A 20,703-nucleotide genomic window follows, 5' to 3' on the forward strand; every position below is an offset into this window, starting at 1 on the left:
AGTATTTATTTATTTATATATATAAACTTACCAATTTACTTTCTTCAATTTTATTATTTTTAAACTTTTTCTCTTTGTATTTATCATTTTTTGAACCCTAGTTGATTTTAAAGTAGAATAGTTTGAAGCATTAATATGGAATCATTATGTGAGCGATGAACTTCCTCATGAATCTCTCCATTAATTTTAAGGAAAAGTTCCTAAGGAAAGTTAACGCGCATTAATTTGCCTCATGAGAACTAAGGAAAAAATTAATGCTTTTTTCGAACTAGTCACTTTTTGTTTGTGAAATTATTGCAAAATCAGAATCTCTATAAAATCATCTTCGGTATTTTCTTTTGCATTTAAAATACAATCCAAATAAAGTTCTTACTGAGCTTATATTTTTAATATGTGGTTAGAAAAAATACACGAATTTCTTTACATCTCAGGTAAGTTTTATTTTTGAAACTTTAAATGAGCAATATTAATGCAATCTAATTTTTTAAAAAAGTGTTGTTTGTGACTTTTATTTGTAGCTTCAAACGAAAGAGTTATGTTTCTGCTATTAAGAAGTGAGTTAATCAGAATAAATAAGCAATTTAGTAAAAAATTTCGTAACAAAACAAATTTCGACAGTACAAAATAATTATATTTTTTTAAAGATTTAATTTGGATCTCTCAGTATGCTGTTTTATAAAATGTTAGATGTTTAAATTTAGTTCCATTTCAAGTAACTATCTTTTGATGTATGTATGATTTTATTAATTTTATTTACATGCTTATATAAAAATGTAAATAAAATTATTTACATTTATATAAGCATGTTAATTTTATTTACATGCTTATATTCTTAATGAAAGAATATTTAATAATATTAATACATAATTTTATGATAATATTAATAGTTTATATATTAAATAGGTTATATTTGAAATTAATTATTTAATTTAATGATTTGTTTCCCTCCAATTTCAAATTTTCCTTTTCTTTCAAATGTTTATTCTTATTAATTACTAATGGTTTAAAAATGTATTTATTTTAATCAAAACTGCAAAAAAAAATTAGAAATTTGCTGAAATTTATAAAAGTTGTACAAAATAAAATTTTAAAATTATATCTTTTGGAAACTGGTTAAATTAATGATTTTTATCTTTCAATCATTATACACTGTTTCAGAAAAATTGTAGAATTTTTTGAACCTAATAAAAATTAAAATTAACAGTAATTGATGCAATTTTGAATGTATGTATTTGGCTTAGCTTATTAGACATGACATAGCATTATTTTATTAAATTCTCTTTTTATATATTTATATTCAAAGTATTGCATGACATTAATACTTATTGGTTAAAAGTTTTATCAAATTTGATAAATTTACATGTTTATGTTATTAATGAATGTTTTTAAATGTAATGTACATTAAGAAAATTTTTATATTATTGATTTCATGATATTAATGAATGTATGTTGTTTCAAAAAACTTAAATTAGTAGTAAACCACATTCCACGTTTATGTCGTTTTTACATTGATTAAAATATTTATTTTTAGCTTTTAACTGTTATAAATTATTTTAAAGATTTGTATAATCTTTGAAAACGATAAGAATAAGAGCCAAAAAATATATAGAATGGAATGGAATTCTGCTTTATAGCCAGGTTGGTGAGTAATTGGAAATTTAAAAAACGTAATTCTGAAATTTTCAATACAGTTTACAAACAGAAGTTTGTTGTATTAACATATTGATACTTTCAAATATGTCTAACATCTCTATAAATAAAAGCTAAATTTGTCATATTCTCAGTCTGTTGTGCTTTCAAGGAGATTTAAATAACGTGAATAATAACAATATTTTATATTATTTCGGTCTATAAATATACATAAAAAAATCATGAAGTTTAAATTTTATACATATTTTGGTCCTAAGGAATCATATTCTGCGAAATATACTTGACACTCCAATTTTAAATAAATAAATAAACGTTTCTGTCTTCTGCGATCAAATCTGATCTATTTAAGAAGTTTTAAATATTATAATTTTAGAACGATCAAAATTTTCATAATCTTAGGCCTATCAGTCTTAAGAAACCGTATTGCGTTTATTGATGTATCTTTTTTGAGACGGTCGAAGTGATTTAAAATATTATACTGTTATGGTATAATGATATTCAAATCAGTTAGTTTTAGTGACATATTTATTTGAATGGAGTTAATATCTATTTGTTTGATGCATTAGCGTCCCAAGAATATTTTGTTAAATATGATTACCAGGGCGAGAATCTCTGTAAAAATTTAAAATGCGTAATTTATCAAATCATTTATTGACTTCAGTTACATAGAATATAAACATTTACATCATTACATCATCAATACAACATACATTTGTTACCAAATGTATGTTCATTATGAAAGGTTTACAAATTAGCTGTATCCTCTGTTTTAATGGATATCTTTTATATATTAAACTAAGTTTTCAATAAATAAAACTCATTTATTCAATGAATAATGTTGATATTTTATAAATAATCATGAAAATATTTTCTTGGATTTATTTTTAAAAAATGCCATGTTTCATATTTATTTCACTTCATACAAGCAAGTTCAGAAAATTAAATTTAAATAATACTGTAATAATTTAATTTGCAGTAGCCTATTAACTTATTTTTTTATTTTGTACTTTTGTCGATGTAATTGCAACACTTTGATAAAAGCTAATTTTTTCTCATTCACACGTGCCATGTTCCTAAAGATTAAATTTTATTTTTATTAGTTGCAAAATAAATTGCTGGAAAATGCGATTAAAGCATTTTTTTAAATTCATTCAAAATAGAAATCTAATTTAAAAAGATTATTTTTTGAACTTTAAGATGATGTAAAATCATTTTTGCGTTGTAATATTTTCGGAAGTTATCGTGGGGAAACTCCAAAATTTCTCTTAATTTTTAATTAGTTAAAATTATAGTTAAAAATTCAGAAAAAACTGTCCGAGGTTCAAATTCCTGTCCTCCAAAGTATATATGTACCAAGTGTGGTTGCTCTAGGTCAAACGGTCTGTCCTGTAGAGCCCTATTAAGCCTCTTTCTAACGATCTGTACGTCTGCAGATATAGCACACTTTCCTCACTTTATTCTCTCTTGCAGTTTTCCGGGATCCTTTGATGTCTGCTTAGTTTACAGACAATTTGCTTGAAACTCCGGATCGCGTCCACATACATCAAAGAATCCCGAAAAATCCCAAGAGAGGGGAAACAGGGGAAAACGTGCCATGTATGCAGTCGCACAGATCGTTGGAACGCGGCTTTAAACAGACATACATTCATCTTTATGAACGGCGTATACTCGGCCAGTCATAAGACGGTCAGTAGGCTGGGCATGCGTAGAATAATGCTGTTCGGCTGGTGGCAATAATTGTCCTGACGGGACAATAACATGCTGCTATATTATTTTTTATTTCTTACTGCCCATGCGTTTTTAGAATTTGACGAGTTTTTTGGTGTGAAAAAATGGATCATTTATCATAGATTAATTTCGACATTTTTTCCCCCTTTGTTCCTTCTAATGCGAGGTTGTGTTTTTTTTTATTTATTTGCCATTTCTTTTCTATAGTTTTCCAAATTTAGACATATCGACCTTTTTTTATTTTACCATGTTTCTTTGTGTAAGTATCCGTCATTTTAATACGATACACAGAGAAAAAGAAAAATTCAGGGAAACCGAAGCAGCCATTTATAGCCAAGCATGGAATGCCTGAATCTGTCTTATGAAATTGTGGCAAACGTAAATCAGTCCCTTTCTGCGCATGCGCTGCCTACTAGTCGTCTTATAACTGTCCAAGTGTGAACACGGCATTATTATAAGTAAAAATAGATAGATGTATTCCATAGAAAACAGCTGTTGGGCCCTGATTAGAGTGCATATCTTTGATGCATTAAAATATGCACGCCTTAAATAAAATTGATTTATTGAATTAATAATATAGCTAATTTAAAACGTTACAGAAAGCTTCTTCTAGCATTCATTTTTTTAAAATAAACTATCGCATTTCATGCAAACATTCTGAATATCATACTTTCGTTGGATTACAGTAAGATAAACATAATCTTTTAATTTGAGTTTTTATCAACGTAATGGCAATGCGTTAATCAAAACTAATTCTTTCCAAGCAGTCATAATGTAATAGAGCAAGTAAAATTTTATTTTCCTCTTTGTTCAAAATAAATTGTTGAAAAATATAATTGCAATATTTAAAAAAAAATCATTAAAAATATAAAGTTAATTTATAGGTTAAAACACTGGTATTATTGAAATGATTACTTTTTGAACTTGAATGTGATAAAAAATTCAGCTATGTATAGTTATAATTTGGGAAGTTATAGATAAAAGCAAAAATTTTGCTTAATTTTTAATTAAAATTCTAATTAAATTTCAAAAAATTCGCCACGAGGTACATATTCCAATCCTTCAAAGTATATATCTGCCAAGTGTTGGAACTCCAGGTCACATGGTTTGGCGTGTAGCGCACCAAGACACACACACATTCATCTAATAGTCTTGGAGAAATTTTGGGCACTGTTTGGCGTATTTTCTTTAAGATATGGTCTAACATTTTACATTTTTTTAGAATAGTGATATTCTAATTTTTACACATTAGTTAGTTTTAATAATTGGTTCAGTTGATCGGAGTGCAAATCTTTTTATTTAAAATATTAGTGTATGAAGAATATTTTGTTAAATATGATTCACAGAGCAGAGGATACATGGAAAAATTTTTAATTTGTAATTCATCAAATCATTTATTGATTCAAGTTACATAAAATGTAGTTTATTTATTTCGTTTAGACTATTTTGTCAGCAGATGTATTTCTATTACCAACGGTTTACAAATTATCTGTTAAACCATGATTAGAGTGGATATCCTGTACATATTAAACTATTTTTGCTTTAAATAAAAGAAACTGTTTATCGATTTAACGACGTAGATATTATGAAATATCATAGAAAACTTTTCCTTGCATTGACAATTTACAAAATACTATTTCATACTTATTCCATTTCATACAATCACGTGCTGAAAATCCCACTTTTCTAGGTTTAATTTGCAATAATAGTTAACTTATTTTTTTAATTTGAGCTGATGTCAATGTATTGGTAACACATTGATAAGAGTTAATTTTTTCCCATGCACACCTAGCGGGCTCGTTCATGTTAAATTTTATTTTTATTTTGGGCAAAATAAATTGTTGAAAAAATTTGGTTAAAATAATTCTTAACAAACATTAAGGAAACATACTAAAGTTAAAAGTTAGTATCATTAAATAATAGATGATTTTTTGAACTTTAATTTGATGTAAAAATCGTGTTTTTGTCACAATATTTTTGGAAATTATCGAAATAGAAATGCAAAAATTTCGTATTTTAATTAATTTTTAATTAATTAAAATTCAAAATATCGCTCCAAGGTGTATATTTCTGACCTGCAAGATATACACGTGCCTAATTTGATATCTGTGAATCAAACGGTCAGATCCGTACAGCGCCAACACATACACACACACATTCATTTTTGTTGGAAATATAGATATTGACAAACAAGCATTAGATGAAAATACTTTAACCTTCACTGGTTTTTTTAGTTAGTTGGTTTTAGCTCAAATTTCTGCACTATTTAATATTTCAAGTATTATTTATTCACTTTTCATCTGAAGATTTCAGTTGAAAAGTGAGTTGGTGCGCATGCTCTTAAGTGTGTGTTTGACTTTCTACATTATTTAGAGCTACAAAATTTCGTAGAAGCATCATTTGGTGGATAAGAATGTGCGGTTTGGGATTATTATTTTTTCAAATATCCCTCAGTTTTTATTAATTAAAAATAAAGAGATATTTTGACATTCTGGAGATAACATCTGAATATTTTGCAGAAAAATCCTTTTTGCATACTTTAAAATTCAATTTTTTATCTTTAAATGATACTCATTTAGTTTTCTTACCATTTTAACCTTTTATATCTATATTTCGCTGCAGAATTTTCAGCAATATTTTGTTAACATGTTTTTATAATTTCATCAAATATTAAATCATATCATTTTCTTCCGTCGATCAAATAATAGGAAGAAAAGTTATGTTTATTATCTGCACAGTTTCCATGAACTATAAAGGAATTAAGTTATAACAATGTAATAGAGAGCAAATATTTAAAAAGCGGATAAAACTTTTAATGAGAAATTGAAAGCACAATGATGTCAAGGATCTTGACTCTTAAAATAAACAGAATATATGTAAAACTATAAAATAAGGCTTTAATTATTAAAATAACACGGTTTTAATGATCATCACAGTTTGTTGTTTTAAAGATATTTTGTTGAACGAATCATTCACATAAAGAAATAAAACATTAAAAGAAAATTAAACTACTGTGTTAAAAATTAAACATAGTAATTAACTTCGATAACTCAGCTGATTCCCAAAAAGAGTCTATTACCTTATAATTGTTTTCATTCTTTAAACTTTTATAACAAGCTAATCCAAATGTAGTATTTTAAATTTAAAATTAAAAATTTCACTGATCTTTAAAAAGCTTTCTTTAAAGTTTTTATATAAAAGACAAAAACATTAATAATTGAATGTATATTTAAAATTTTAATTATTAACTTGTTTTTCAGATTACAAAATTATCCTTAAAAATCCCACAGTAGCAGTTTCAATTATAACTGCGTATCTCAGTTTTATATTTTTGGTCGGGCCTGCTTTTATGAAGAATCGCAAACCTTATACCCTAAGGAAAACGTTGATAATTTATAATTTTCTGCAATCTGCTTTGAATGCTTATGTCACATACGAAGTAAGTATGATACTTCAATGTCTTTTTTTTTCCATCTCATTTTATTTCTTAATATATATTATTTGGAAATTGGTTCACAAATAATGTTATAATTTTAATTTTCGCATGCATAAGTTTAAAAATCTAGTAATCTGGTAAAATTCATATCTATACAATGAAGAGGCAGAAAAACTGGTATAGCAGGACATATGCAAATAAAGGAGATTTCAACCAATCAGAGTAACGCGATAGGGTCGACAGTGTAAATGTACGACAGCAAGTGCCTGAGGAGACTATTACATCGATTCTTGCTATTACAATGGTAAGTTATCAAGATTTAAGTGATTTTCAACGGGGGCTAATCGTCGGCACACGAGAGATGGGGCGCAGCATTTCCGAAGTAGTGATGAAATTTGGATTTTCGCGCAAGACCATTTCAAGGGGTGTACCGCGAATATCAGGTTTCCGGTAAAATTTCAAATCGCAGACAGCGGTGCGGCCGGAAAAAGAATGTGAGAGAACGGGATCATCGACCGCTGGAAAGAATCGTTACACGAAATAGACATTTGACATTTCCTCAAATTGATGCGAATTTGAATGCAGGCCCATCAACAAGTGTCAACGTACGCACTGTGCAACGTACTCGAATTGATATGGGCTTTTGTAGCTGCAGACCATCTCGTATACCATTGTTGACTCAGCGGCACAAAGCTCTGCGGCTTGCCTAGGCTCAGAAACACCGTCATTGGACTCTGAATGATTGGGAAAATATTGCCTGGTCTGGCGGGTCACGTTTCCAATTGTATCGAGCGGATGGCCGTATACGGGTGTGGAGAAAACAAAATAAATCCATGGATCTCTCATGCTTACAAAGAATTGTTCAAGCTGGTGGAGGCTCTGTGATGATATGGAGAGTGCGCATTTGGCATGAAATGGGATCGTTGATACATCTGGACTCAATCATGACAGATCAGTGGTACATTAACATCCTTTCTGACCACCTGCGTCCATTCCTGTCCTGCGTGCATTCCGACAGACGTGGAGAATTCCAACAGGATAATGCGCCACTCCACAAGTCTACAGTAGCTACCAAGTAACTTGAGGAGCACTCTTCTGAATTTCGTTCCCTCTCTTGGACACCTAATTCTCCTGACATGAACATTATCGAGCATATCTGGGATGTTTTGCAACGTGCTGTCCTTAGGAGATTTTCACCACCTCGCACTCTCATGGCTTTGTGGACTGCCCTGCAGGAATCATGGTGCGAACTGTCCACAAAATATCTTCACAGATTAGTTGAATCTATGCCACAAAGTGTTTTGCATTTCTGCGGCTCATGGGGGCTCTACACGATATTAGATAGGTATATCAGCTTTTCTGGCACTTCAGTGTATATTATAACGAAACTTGTTCAAACTTGGGACGAACTGAACGACCCTTTAGTAGAATGCTATGAAATGAAAGCGACACTTCGCAAGTTCGTATCTGACTACAGGCAGGTTGAGTAAAAATGAATTTGTTATTGATTTACTTTCTGTTATTTCTCGTTTGTTCTAAAATATTCTTATAATTTCTGTATCTTTCTAAATCTTAAAGATTTGAGTTGTTTCGTCTTGTGGATAAAAAAACAAATGTAATATTTAGTTCCTTGAACAGCGTCTCAAGTTGAGGTTAGCAAGTATTATGTTTGACTTTAATTAATACATGATTTATCTACTCTAATTTCATCTACGGGTCAATATTATTCTAAATCGCATTGATGTGAAATGTATTTTACTGTAATATAAAAGCAAAAACCTGACTTTATATATTGAGATCAGTACATTTTGGCCTGTCCGGAAAGTTTCTGGAAGGAATAAAAATACTTTTATGGAAAAATATTAAAGGAATAAAAGTGCTATTATGGAAATTACGGAAGAAATGAAAGTAATTTTTTACAGCATAAAAAAATTATCCTATAATGATTTGTGTACATCATTAATGCAATTTTAACTGTGTGTTTCAATCCTTTCCAGCACCATAGGGAGTATACCCACCACCAACTTAATCAACTTTTTAATATATGATAAGACAATTTTACCTCTTCTGATAACATCTATTATGTCTCAATAACTTTGGAAATCACAAAATATATTTGTAAACTTTCAATCATGCAATCTAATTGTATCAATTAAATTATCATTTAATCATTATTATTATCTTATGATGATACTGCATGAATACCTAACTCTGAAAAGTGTATTATCATAAGTTCTCGTTAAATTTTTATGAAAAAAAAATCAGATGTTTTACGTTTCTCGCTCAAATTATAATAGTTTCGGTTTATTAATTAATCAACAAATTAAAGTAATTTATCTAATTAGTCAAATTAATTTCTTTGACTAAACCAATCAGCATTCCAAAAATATTTTAAGATATTAGGAAAGAAATGGTTCTTGAAAAATGTCAACTGTTAAGTAATATGCTTTAATTTAATTGATAAATGCTATCAATTGAGATTATAATATTTCTTTTAAAAATTTATAGGCTCTCTTTGATCTGTGGGTAAAATGGGATCTCCGTTGTAAAATAAAAGATAATCCAAATTTCGAGGAGATTCTTCAGGTATGTATATTTTTCTTTTTCAAAATTAATATAGACAGAACGAACTAAACTGCTTCGTAAATAATGAAGTCATATTGTCATGAAGATGCAATTAATTGTAGAGTATATTTTATCAATAAACTGGATATATTACTCATAATGTAAGGGAACAGACAACCAACTTGTCCGTAATTTGTGGGATTCTATATGTGCTCAATTAAACCCCCCGGGGGGGCATCTCGAAATGAGGATGAGATGCTTCCGGCATGGTGGTTGGATCTCGCCACCCAGGAGGGTACACTAATAAGTAGGGGATCTGACTCCTCCCATCGATGACGGGACGTACTTCCTTCGGGGAGGGTTGTACCGTGACCGGTGACGGCCCTTAGGACTCAACCACAGTTCCCGCCAATGTTGCTGTTGCGGCGGTCCGGTCATTCAGGTTTATGGTTAAAATCCGTGTGCCTTCGTGGCGGGTCGGAGAGTTAGATGGTTGATATCTGCTCAGTTAAGGAATATTCTAGAACAATTATCTAGAATTTCAAAGAAATGTCCAGACGGTTAATAATCAATAATGTTTTGAATTAATATAACTGGTCTTATATTAGTTTATTGTGAACGAAATGCGAGTTACAAAGCAAAAGTGCCATTTTACACTAACCAAATCAAGAGTACTTATGATAAGGTTTATTTGTGATGAAGCATGTAGTTTTGAAAATAAAATCTAAATATCAAATAAGTAGGGATTTAATTATAAAATTGTCTACATTTATTAGAACTTACAACTCTAAGTGCTAGTCGTGAATAATATTACGTATTGCAAACATTATAATTTTGTAAATTTCTCTGCAACATGAGTCCTAATATGCATTAAATAATGACCATGCTTTAAAAATCCTTTTGAGGAAACTCGATCAGTACATTAGTTGTTTAACCAGGAATGCGACTTGTTAAATTTTGATTTCGATTTCAAGAGGTTTAGTGACAGTTATGATTAATATGGTAAATAAACTATAAGGCGACTCAAAAATTTACATAAAAAATCTAAAATAAAACTTACTACTAAAATTACTTTTAATATTATACTTGCATTTTATAACTGCTTCCAACACGGATATTAATTCATTTTTGTAAAATTATTCTAAAAATATATTTCTTAATTCTAAGGTAATTTTTCATATTTTTTCAATTACGTAACTTTTTTATTAATAAAACATATTCGATGTCGATTAAATAGTTTTCATTAATATTTTAGCAACCAAGCGTTTTCTTATTCAGAAATTCTAATTCTTGAGGATTAGGAATATCGTTTATATCGATATCATTCCAAATAAGGCAAGAAGCAAGCAATTTGCAAACGATCATTTGCTATGTAAAATTATTTTTAAATTGGCTTTTTCTTGCAGTTTCTCTTCATACATAAATAATTTGTTATTACACAAATAGTTTTCTGTCACACAAATAAAATATTTCTTAAATATTTATATCAAGTCATTTTCAAATCATTCAGTATATCAGGACATTTTTTTTTTACTTTTTCGTAAACGAACTACAGAGAAAGTATTGTATTCATAGAAAAATTCGAACTGAACATTTCTACGAATCTCCACTTTTAAACCTCCCTGAGTTACCAAACCATATTTTTGATATTATGTATGTTAGTCTGTCTGTCTGTGGCAGAGATAAATCAAAACTGCTTTGGTATTTACTCTAAAATTTAAACTAATAACTTTATAGATATGTAACAAATTTTAAGCCAAACCATTGAGAAGTCTATTCGAATAAAAAATTACATAACAAAGAGAGTTAGATGAATAAAATTGGATACAACAATCCACAATCAAATTTTGAGCCAAACTCAACAAAGAATCTATTGTCTGTCGTCTTACTTTCAGAAACATGAAAATTTAAAAACTTAAATATATCAAATTCGAATCATGATTTTGTGACTACAATTATAGTTCTATGTGAAAAAAAAATTTCAGTCGGTTAAAAAAAAAAACGCATCTAAAACACAGATTCAATTTTTCAGATACTATTATTCGTGTTTATCGCCAAAATCTCGCCAAGGACTTCTCTGAATCGATGGATTCAGCAAAAAATGCTAAATTCACGCCAAATGTTAATATTTCGAATGCCATGCAAGGCGTTCTCTAAGATTATGAGAGAATATATGAGAAAGTTCTGGGGAGACCATTTTAATAAAAGAAATTTCTTTTTACTCATGACTTGTCTTTTCCCTTTCAGGATGCACTCGTATATTTCTGGCATTATTATTTGCTAAAATACGTTGATCTTCTGGATACAGTAAAGTATTTCTTTTATCATAAAGTAGTTATTCTAGAAAGGCAATGCTGTTAATGTTTATCGTATAAACTTATGTAAAAACAGAACTTAATTTTATATTTAAAAATAATTTAAAGAAATGATTATTATGAGTAATGTTATAATTCCTACTACTGTTATCTATATTTCGGTGCCTTGGAGGGTTCAAGTTCTTTACAAAGGCGCCGCGAGTTATTATAGAAGAAATTAAAACTTAGAGATTTTAAATAATAAATTGAATTTAAAATTTCTAAGTTTCTTCTATAAATAATAATGTGAAGAATCTGAGGTCAAAAAGCATCTTGCGAAAATCAACATGAAAAGAAAATGGCTAAGGGTAGTTTAATTTCATAATTTGGAAAAGTATGATATTTTTAATAGATCCATTAGAGTTTTTAATTCTTATATTTTTTAAAATCGTTCTAGAAATGTAAGTGATCTAAATGTATTTATTTGAAAATTCATTTATTTCTAACTAGATATTTTTCACTATTTGACAAAATATATATTTGGTGTTTATATACTGTGAGATGCATAAATCCGAATTCAGGAGTGGCGACAAAAATCAAAAAAATTTAATTGCCATAAGTTTTAGACTTTCTAGTTTTTTGTGGAATCAAAGCTATGCATAAACTTTTAAAAGAAAAGGCACCTCTAATATCCGATAGTAGTAACTCGAAAGGACCAATTTATTCAAGGACATGTGTTGATTTTGTGTTGATCAAGGATATGTTCATTTTAATTAATTTATTATTATCTCGAAATTTTCTCTTACCAAAAAAGAAATTTTTCAGTCATTTAGGCAGAAGTGCATTGCTCTCTATGCGTGACAAATTTAAATCCAAAAAGTTATAATATATATTTTTAGATGTTCACTAGATATGACAGATGTTTAGATATTTAGATGTTCACTAGATCTCATAAAATCGTAAACTGTGAAAAGCTTAGACCATGTTATGGAAGAAAGAATCTTTCATCTTTTTCCGTCTTTAATTAGAATTTCAGAAAATTTCTCAGTTATGTTTCAAATTTATCTTGAATATAAACACTTTTTTCGAAAATATAAATATTATACTATTTTTGATCAAAACTTGGAATATTTTTATTATTTTTTTAAAAATATTTTATGATCCAGTGTCTGTAGCTAATCCCACTCCAAAAAAAATTCATTAATATACACAAATTTTTATACGCATGAAATTGATAGTTAAAAGTTAATATTAATTAATCTAAAGATTATTATGAAAATTATTAGATTACAATGCGGAAATAAGGAATAATTTGAGGAGGAAATTGGATTTATATTACCTGTTTTAATGATTTAACGACTATTAAAGTGATAAAACAAATTTTAGAACAAGACTTTCAATTTGTTTTGTATAAAAAGAAGATAAAAATATCGTATTCTTCAAAAAATTCCTTCTCTACATTTTGTGATAGGTATAGACTTCTCTGAATGCATTAAATTTTTTTAGGAATTCTATTTGTCTGTGAACAAGTTAGTCAAAAATTAAAAATGTAAGCAAAATTTATCAAATTTGTCTTTAAGTCTTTACACAAAAAGGATTGACTTATATCAAATATGGACCAATTCTAACAAGAATTCTGTCTGTTTTTTATAAATGTTTGTGAAAACGATTATTCAAAAATGCAAAAAATGAGCATAAAGTTTTATCTCTAAAACTGTGCAGTGATATCAAATTTTGGGCCAGATTTATCAAATGGCTTATTATATGTCGGTAGGTGATTCTTATTATTAGATATGTAATTTCTCTGAAATGTAACAAAACCGATTCTAAAAATCGTATTCGAAAAGAGTTATAATGTTATAAACATAATAAGAAAATAAAGACAAATAAAATAATGTATCGTTTGCCTTGTTAGTATATTTCAATTAACGGTTTATCGCTGTAATTAATATTTTTCAATTAATTTCAAATAATGATGCATACATAAAAAATGATCATCTGATTTTTTTTAATTAAATAGGAACCAAGAATTCATTGTGTAATTTTAATAATATTTTGATTAAAAAAATTCATCATTAACACTTCATTATTTCAATTATATGCAGTATGGTTAAAAGTAAGAATTTATTATTAGTTTTTAACAAAATTCTATTCAGTCTATAATGTCCAGTTGTTTTTTTTAAGTTTTTTATCTTTATACTATATTATTTCAAATAAGAATAAGTATTTTAAAGTTTGAATGTTAGTGATAATGATAGACAATCAGGTAATAAAGTTTGAATACTGTTCTTTGAAATATCATTGAAAAATATTAATCATTATTTCATTTCTAAAATTTTACTTTGAAAAATTCAGGGTTACTTAAAAATTAAAGCTCTTAGCACGTTTTAAACCATTAAAAGAAGTATAGCAACAAAATTGTACAAAAAATTCGATTGAGAAAAGAATAAGAATAATTTTTTCAAAAGAATTCTTTTGTTACTAAAGAAAGATATTGCAATAACTGCATATAAGAAAAGAACTAATCAAATTTAAAGCGATGCAAAATTATATGCAAGTATAGTATTCAAAAAAAAATTCTGCAAAAATTCTAAGAAAATTCATTTCCTTCTACGGAATTCTGCGTTGAATTTATTTGTTGAATTGTTTAGAATTTGTTACTCTAAAATAGAATGATGGGAAGGAAAAGCTTTTTATTTACATTGCCCTGGCCTTCTCAGATAAAAATATTTCTGTATTAAAATATTTAAATTCAGTATTATTCAATAAGCAATACCATTTCTTAGTAAAGCTAATCATAATTAATTAATGTGCTCACAAAAGACTTCACTAGAATATTCTTAGTAATAAAAATTTTTAAAAATTGGTTTTTGATTATCAGGATAAAATGTAATACAATAATGGCTGAATGAATTTCAGAAGAGATTTAAAATAGAATACTATAGAAAAACTTCACGTTCATATTAGAAAAACTGGGAGAAAATATCAGACTATCAGTTGGTTTAATACTGTTACAAGATGCATAACATTTTACATTTATATCCCAATTTTTTGGAAACAGGCTTCTTAAAAATAAGGTATTATTTTAGCTCACGACTTTCATTGCTGTGAAAGAAAAATGAAGATAAACTTTTAAGCTACATTTTACTCAGAAAATATGCTTTAACTTTAAACCTTGACAACTAAATAATTTAGATACAAAGATTAATCATTTATCTATCATTTTCATTTACAAATTTCATTGAGTATATACAATTATTTTTAAAGATAAGATAACAACAATTATTTTAAAGATAAGATAATAGATTTATTTATTTTTATTAAAAAATATGTTTATTTATTTTTACTTGCCTGTCAAGGAGAAAGTGTTTAGAAACTATGAATAGAGTATTATAAACTAAATTTTATCTACAATCAATCTCCATTTCTCTCAATCATTACATTTCTACTAATTATAAAAAACCAACCAGCAAAGAAAAAATTTAAAAGACTGTACTTTCCAAATGGCAATAAAAGAATGTATTTATGTCTCTGAATTGCATGCAATATTTCAAGAACAATTTTTTACATGCAATCATATTCTTTCATGCAAGCAGACATATATGTTAGAATTGAATTTAAAATGAAATTTTGGATAGTTTACTTTAACCCCTTAACAGGTTTGCCAGTACATTATGCGTGCATCGATCTATCTTATCTTGTCACTTTTAAACGACAATTAAGCTGATCATAATTGTTATAATTCTATAAAAAATTACATAGAATACATTTTACATAGAAAACATTCACAAAATTAAAAACTTAATCTAATTTCATAGTAAAGAAAATAAATCAGTGAAGGGGTTAAGAACTAAACAAATTCGTAAATTAGGATTGCTAGTTATATTTTGAAGATTTTAAAATAATTCATTGAATATCAATTCCTTCCAAATTAATTTGTAAACAGTAGAACTATCATATCATATAATATATATTTTAATCATATACATATTTAAAAATCATATATTTTTTAATTAACAAAATGCTCCAATTTTCATTGCAAATTGTAAAATGCTAAAATATGTAATCCATTTTCTTATCATTCTACATTTTAGGTTTTCTTTGTTCTTCGTAAGAAGAAAAGTCAAATAACGTTCCTGCACGTAATTCATCATGCCGGAATGGTCCTCATAATAAATTGGGGGTGGCAGCATTTTAGAGAAGCTGCAGGTATTATTATATTTACGACATTACTTCGTATAATTAATAATGCAGATGAATTACAATAAAATTATTTCAAACTTTTATATTAAAAGATGTTCGTAACCATTTTTGATAAAATTCTGTATTAAAATTTAATAAATCGTCTTTCCAAATAATATTTGAATTTTATCAATTTGAATATTTTTAAATAATATTTGAATTTTATCAATTTGAATCTTTTGAAAAAATATTTGAATTTTATCAATTTGAATCTTTTCAAATAATATTTGAATTTTATCAATTTGAATCTTTTCGAATAATATTTGAATCAGACTTTTGAAATGACATTAAAATACTTAGCAATTAAACGATAAAATTCTGTATTAAAATTTAATAAATCGTCTTTTCAAATAATATTTGAATTTTATCAATTGAATCTTTTTAAATAATATTTGAATTTTATCAATTTGAATCTTTTCAAATAATATTTGAATTTTATCAATTTGAATCTTTTCAAATAATATTTGAATTTTATCAATTTGAATCTTTTCAAATAATATTTGAATTTTATCAATTTGAATCTTTTCAAATAATATTTGAATTTTATCAATTTGAATCTTTTCAAATAATATTTGAATTTTATCAATTTGAATCTTTTCGAATAATATTTGAATCAGACTTTTGAAATGACATTAAAATACTTAGCAATTAAACGATATGTTCATGAAGTTTTATTCGATATTTTACTATTTCGAAACTGTTTTTGTTAATGCTGGTTTTACACTCGGCCAATTACAAGAAGGTCAGTAGGCAGCGCATGCACAAAAAGGGACTGATTTATGTTTGCCACAGTTTCATTAGATGTATTCAGGCATTCGATGTTTTGCTATAAATTTGCGTTTTGACGTCTCTGAATTTTTTTTCACTGCGTATCGTATTAATGATGGATATTTACACAAAAAAATATAGTAAAATAAAAAAAATGTCAACATATCAAAATTTGGAAAACTATAGAAAAGAAATGGCAAATAAAATGAAAAAAAACCCCCAGAACCTCGCAACAGAAAAAACAAAGAGCAAAAAAATGTCGGAATTAATCTATGATAAGTGATTTTTTTTTCACGCAAAAAAAAAAAAATAATAATAATAATTATAATAAAAAACGCCAAATTCTACAAACGCATGTGCAGCAAGAGGAAAACACAATACAGTGGTATGTTGTTGTCCCATCGGAACAATTACTTGCCATCAACCGAACAGCATTCTTTTGGCCTTTCTAAGCATGCGCTGCCTACTGACCGTCTTGTAACTGGCCGAGTGTAAACCCGCCATAATTCTGTGTCGCAATTATCATGAAGAATTCGTATGAATAAAAACACAAGAGCCGACACTTCTCACCAAATTATTATTATTAATTATCACATCTCACCCAAGATGAAGACATTTGACAATTAAGGCGTAAATTTGGCGTTGAACAACATCTTATACGCAGTTCATCATTGGTGGTATACACATTGAAATTTCATTTAATGATTTCAATTCGGGAGATATATGTTACAATACCAATCCACCTTTGTTCTTGATTTACGCTAGGGAATCAGAAATATCCCGACACTTCCGGATTTAAGCATTTTTGCGAATTTTTCAAAAGTCTGGGAAAGTTCTGTTTAAACTTCAACTATGTAAAAAATATATTTTAACTAAACATTTATAATGAATGTTTTGACAAGAGGACATTTAGGATACTCACCAGAAATTGATGATTTTAGTTTCAGTTACATTAAAGTCTCGTTTTAAAGCAACACTAGGGCTATTTGGGGACGGACCTAGCAATTTTGAACCACGGTCAGATGACGAGGACAACATCTGAGCTGGTACACCCTCTCAAAACTTCCACACCATACCAACGGGAGAATGTATGGCCCCGACGGCTTTACCGTGCATTAGAGACGGTTTTTCGGTGGAATTGGGTCCCTAACCTGAATCCCTCTTCTTCCAAAACCGAGAGCTTACTATAAAGCCACAGCGGCCCCCCAGAAATTGATGAAGAAGAAAATTTCGCTACTTGATCTCCATTTTATAAAAACAGATAATGATTTAAACTTTCAACAATAGTTTTATTTATTATATAGAGTACTTCATGCATTTTTTAAAAAAATAATTAATTATATTGTTCATTAAGTTAGAAATGTAAAACTTGTGTTATAGGCGTATATTTGTGTTGTTGTGGGTGTTACATAAAACAATTTCTTTATAACAACAATTATTTCAAGATATTTGTTTTGCTAATATTGGATATATTTTTTGTTAGCTTATTACATCGTAATCTGCTTAATTATGAATACTTCTGTGCATGTCATCATGTATTTCTACTATGGACTTGCAGCCTGTGGGCCAAATGTGAGAAAATATTTGTGGTGGAAAAAATATTTGACTCTAGTGCAGATAGTAAGTCTGATTTTTATTGTTATCTTTATTACATTTTTTTTATTATTATGGCAAAAATTCATCTTAGAAAAATCAACTAACCAAATTATGCTTCCACTTAAAAAAAATACAAACGCAAGATGCAAAAATATACAATACAAATTGTTTTATATAATTGTTGTAATCTGCGATACAATCATTATTCTTTCTATAAAACTTTCAAAAGATTTTTTTAATCCTGCAGCTAGCTACTTATTACGCGATTTCCACGAGTCGGCAATCTGTCCACTTTTTATTGCAACCCACGTTTTTCACAGTTTAGTATGTTTATTTTTATATAACAAATTTTTTGATATATTATTATTGTATAACATATAGTATCAATTCACTTTGTTTGAAACATATTTGAACTTACAGTAGACTCCCGATTATCCACGGGCGGGTTATCCGCGCCTGCCGCACAAAGTTTTTTTTTTTTTTTTGACTGATTTTTTTTCAAAAAGGTGCAGTTTTACAGTTATGCTTTTGTAATTACATAATACATTACAGTATTAAAACAGTACATATGTATTAATTTTTCTGATCCTTACTGTGTATCCTTGACGCCTCTCGTAAATACAAAGCACTTTTCTGTTTTCATTAACAAAATGCATTTTAGGTTAGTTTTGAGTGATATACTAAAATATTAAGCGTTAGTTAAACATTTCCTGCTGTTTATTTTACGTTTCATTGTACATAAAACGATTTTTCAAAGTTGGAATGACTGTTTTTTCTTTTGTGCTATACCCGTTTTTAGCTTTTTTTCGGATTATCCGAGATTTTTGTTATCCGCGGCGGCCGCGCCACCCAATTCCGCGGATAATCGGGAGTGTACTGTATTTGCAAACTTCACATCTAAATAGGGATTTTTAAAAAAAAAATTACGCCGTCAGAGGGTTAATATTATATCTAATAATCACAATTGAAATATATCAAGCATACATGATGCCACATGTATCCCTTATCAGCTCAAAATGGAAATGACACTTTCGCTAGATCCTGATTGTGCCCGTTGTATGGAAATTAAATTTATATGTAGAATTTATTAAAAAAATATTTTATTTTAAATTATAATTAAAAAATCGAATTGCAACTACCAAATTTGAATAAATGCACAATGTACAGAGTACAACTAACAGTACATGTTTTCTATGAAATTAGTAAGAAATGGCAAATTACAATGTGTATTCGAAGCATTATTTTGGCTTTTGTCCAACTAACGATGAATTCTATTTATCACTGCAATATATTTTGAAAGAAGAAAATAATTTATTCATATATTTCTTTTTCAGGTTCAAATATTTTGCATGTTGTTTTACTTAGCAACGGCATTCTTGACAGGATGTGAGGAATTCAGAATATATGAGAAGATGACATTTTCATTTTTTGCTTTGAACTTTTTTCTCTTTATTAATTTTTATCAGAAAAATAAAAAAGAGTAAAATTTATATCTAAACTGAAACTAATATTTTGATTGTTTTGTTTACATATTGTTGGAATTTCAATAATCATCTTCGTTAAATTATGTTTTTGCATCTTTGTAACTCTATATATTTTACTCTGTTTTAAGGTACTATATTCTGAATGACCTGCTAATCATTGTAATCATTTTCTAATACAGCATTATAAAAACCATTTGTTCAGCAATAATTTTCAGTATATATAGCTTATGTATACTCTAGATAAATATTTAATCTATATAAATACCTCAGCATGTATGCGAAATCCTACGTTAGTAGTAATATAGGATCTAGCTTGCATTAAACAATATTTTTAACTATGTTTAAACGAAATAAATATCGGTTAAATCCCGAAAATGTTAGTCAGTTCAGCCATTAATATAAACCAAGAAAAATAGATAAAAAACTAAGAATTTATTTATTTATTTTGAAAATGCAACACGAAGTAAGTAAAGATAAATGAAATCGAAATCTTCATGCAAATTATTTTCAGAAATCAAAGTTACAGAATTGGCAATGAATTCTGAGTATTTTACATGGTAAGATAATATTTTTGAAACCCTGTACAACCACCGATTTTCATTATCAAAGATAGATAGATAGAAACACCCTAGATTTCAGACATGATATCAAACGGCCACATTTGCTTCACCACGCAGCAACCGGAGCTGAAATTTGCCGTAATATTTTCGGTCAAAAATCATTTCAATCTAAGATGGACTTTCGCCACTTTCAAAATAAACAGATTGTCAAAGCTGAAACTGTCATTTCCAAAATACTAGAATCTGATTTTTTTTAATTAATGAATTAAATTTTTTACGCATGAAAAAGATCATAAGTTTTATCTATACTACCATTATCTCCATTTATTTTTTCAAAAATGGACTTGTTCCACTTTCCTCATTTTTCTTTACCATGCGTG

General features: G+C 28.0%; 1 protein-coding gene across 1 annotated transcript; it reads left to right on the forward strand.

Moving 5' to 3' along the window:
* The first annotated feature begins 318 nt into the window (after positions 1-318).
* LOC129964137 (elongation of very long chain fatty acids protein 7-like) lies at positions 319-19,771 on the forward strand. The gene is made up of 7 exons (XM_056078831.1): positions 319-431; positions 6,639-6,817; positions 9,323-9,400; positions 11,627-11,686; positions 15,768-15,882; positions 18,167-18,303; positions 19,614-19,771. The coding sequence occupies exons 1-7, from the start codon at positions 392-394 to the stop codon at positions 19,761-19,763; spliced, it is 759 nt and encodes a 252-aa protein (XP_055934806.1). The 5' UTR covers positions 319-391; the 3' UTR covers positions 19,764-19,771.
* The last annotated feature ends 932 nt before the right edge of the window (positions 19,772-20,703 follow it).

The sequence above is a fragment of the Argiope bruennichi genome, chromosome 3 (genome assembly GCF_947563725.1).
Source record: "Argiope bruennichi chromosome 3, qqArgBrue1.1, whole genome shotgun sequence".
NCBI classification, from domain to species: Eukaryota; Metazoa; Arthropoda; class Arachnida; order Araneae; family Araneidae; genus Argiope; species Argiope bruennichi.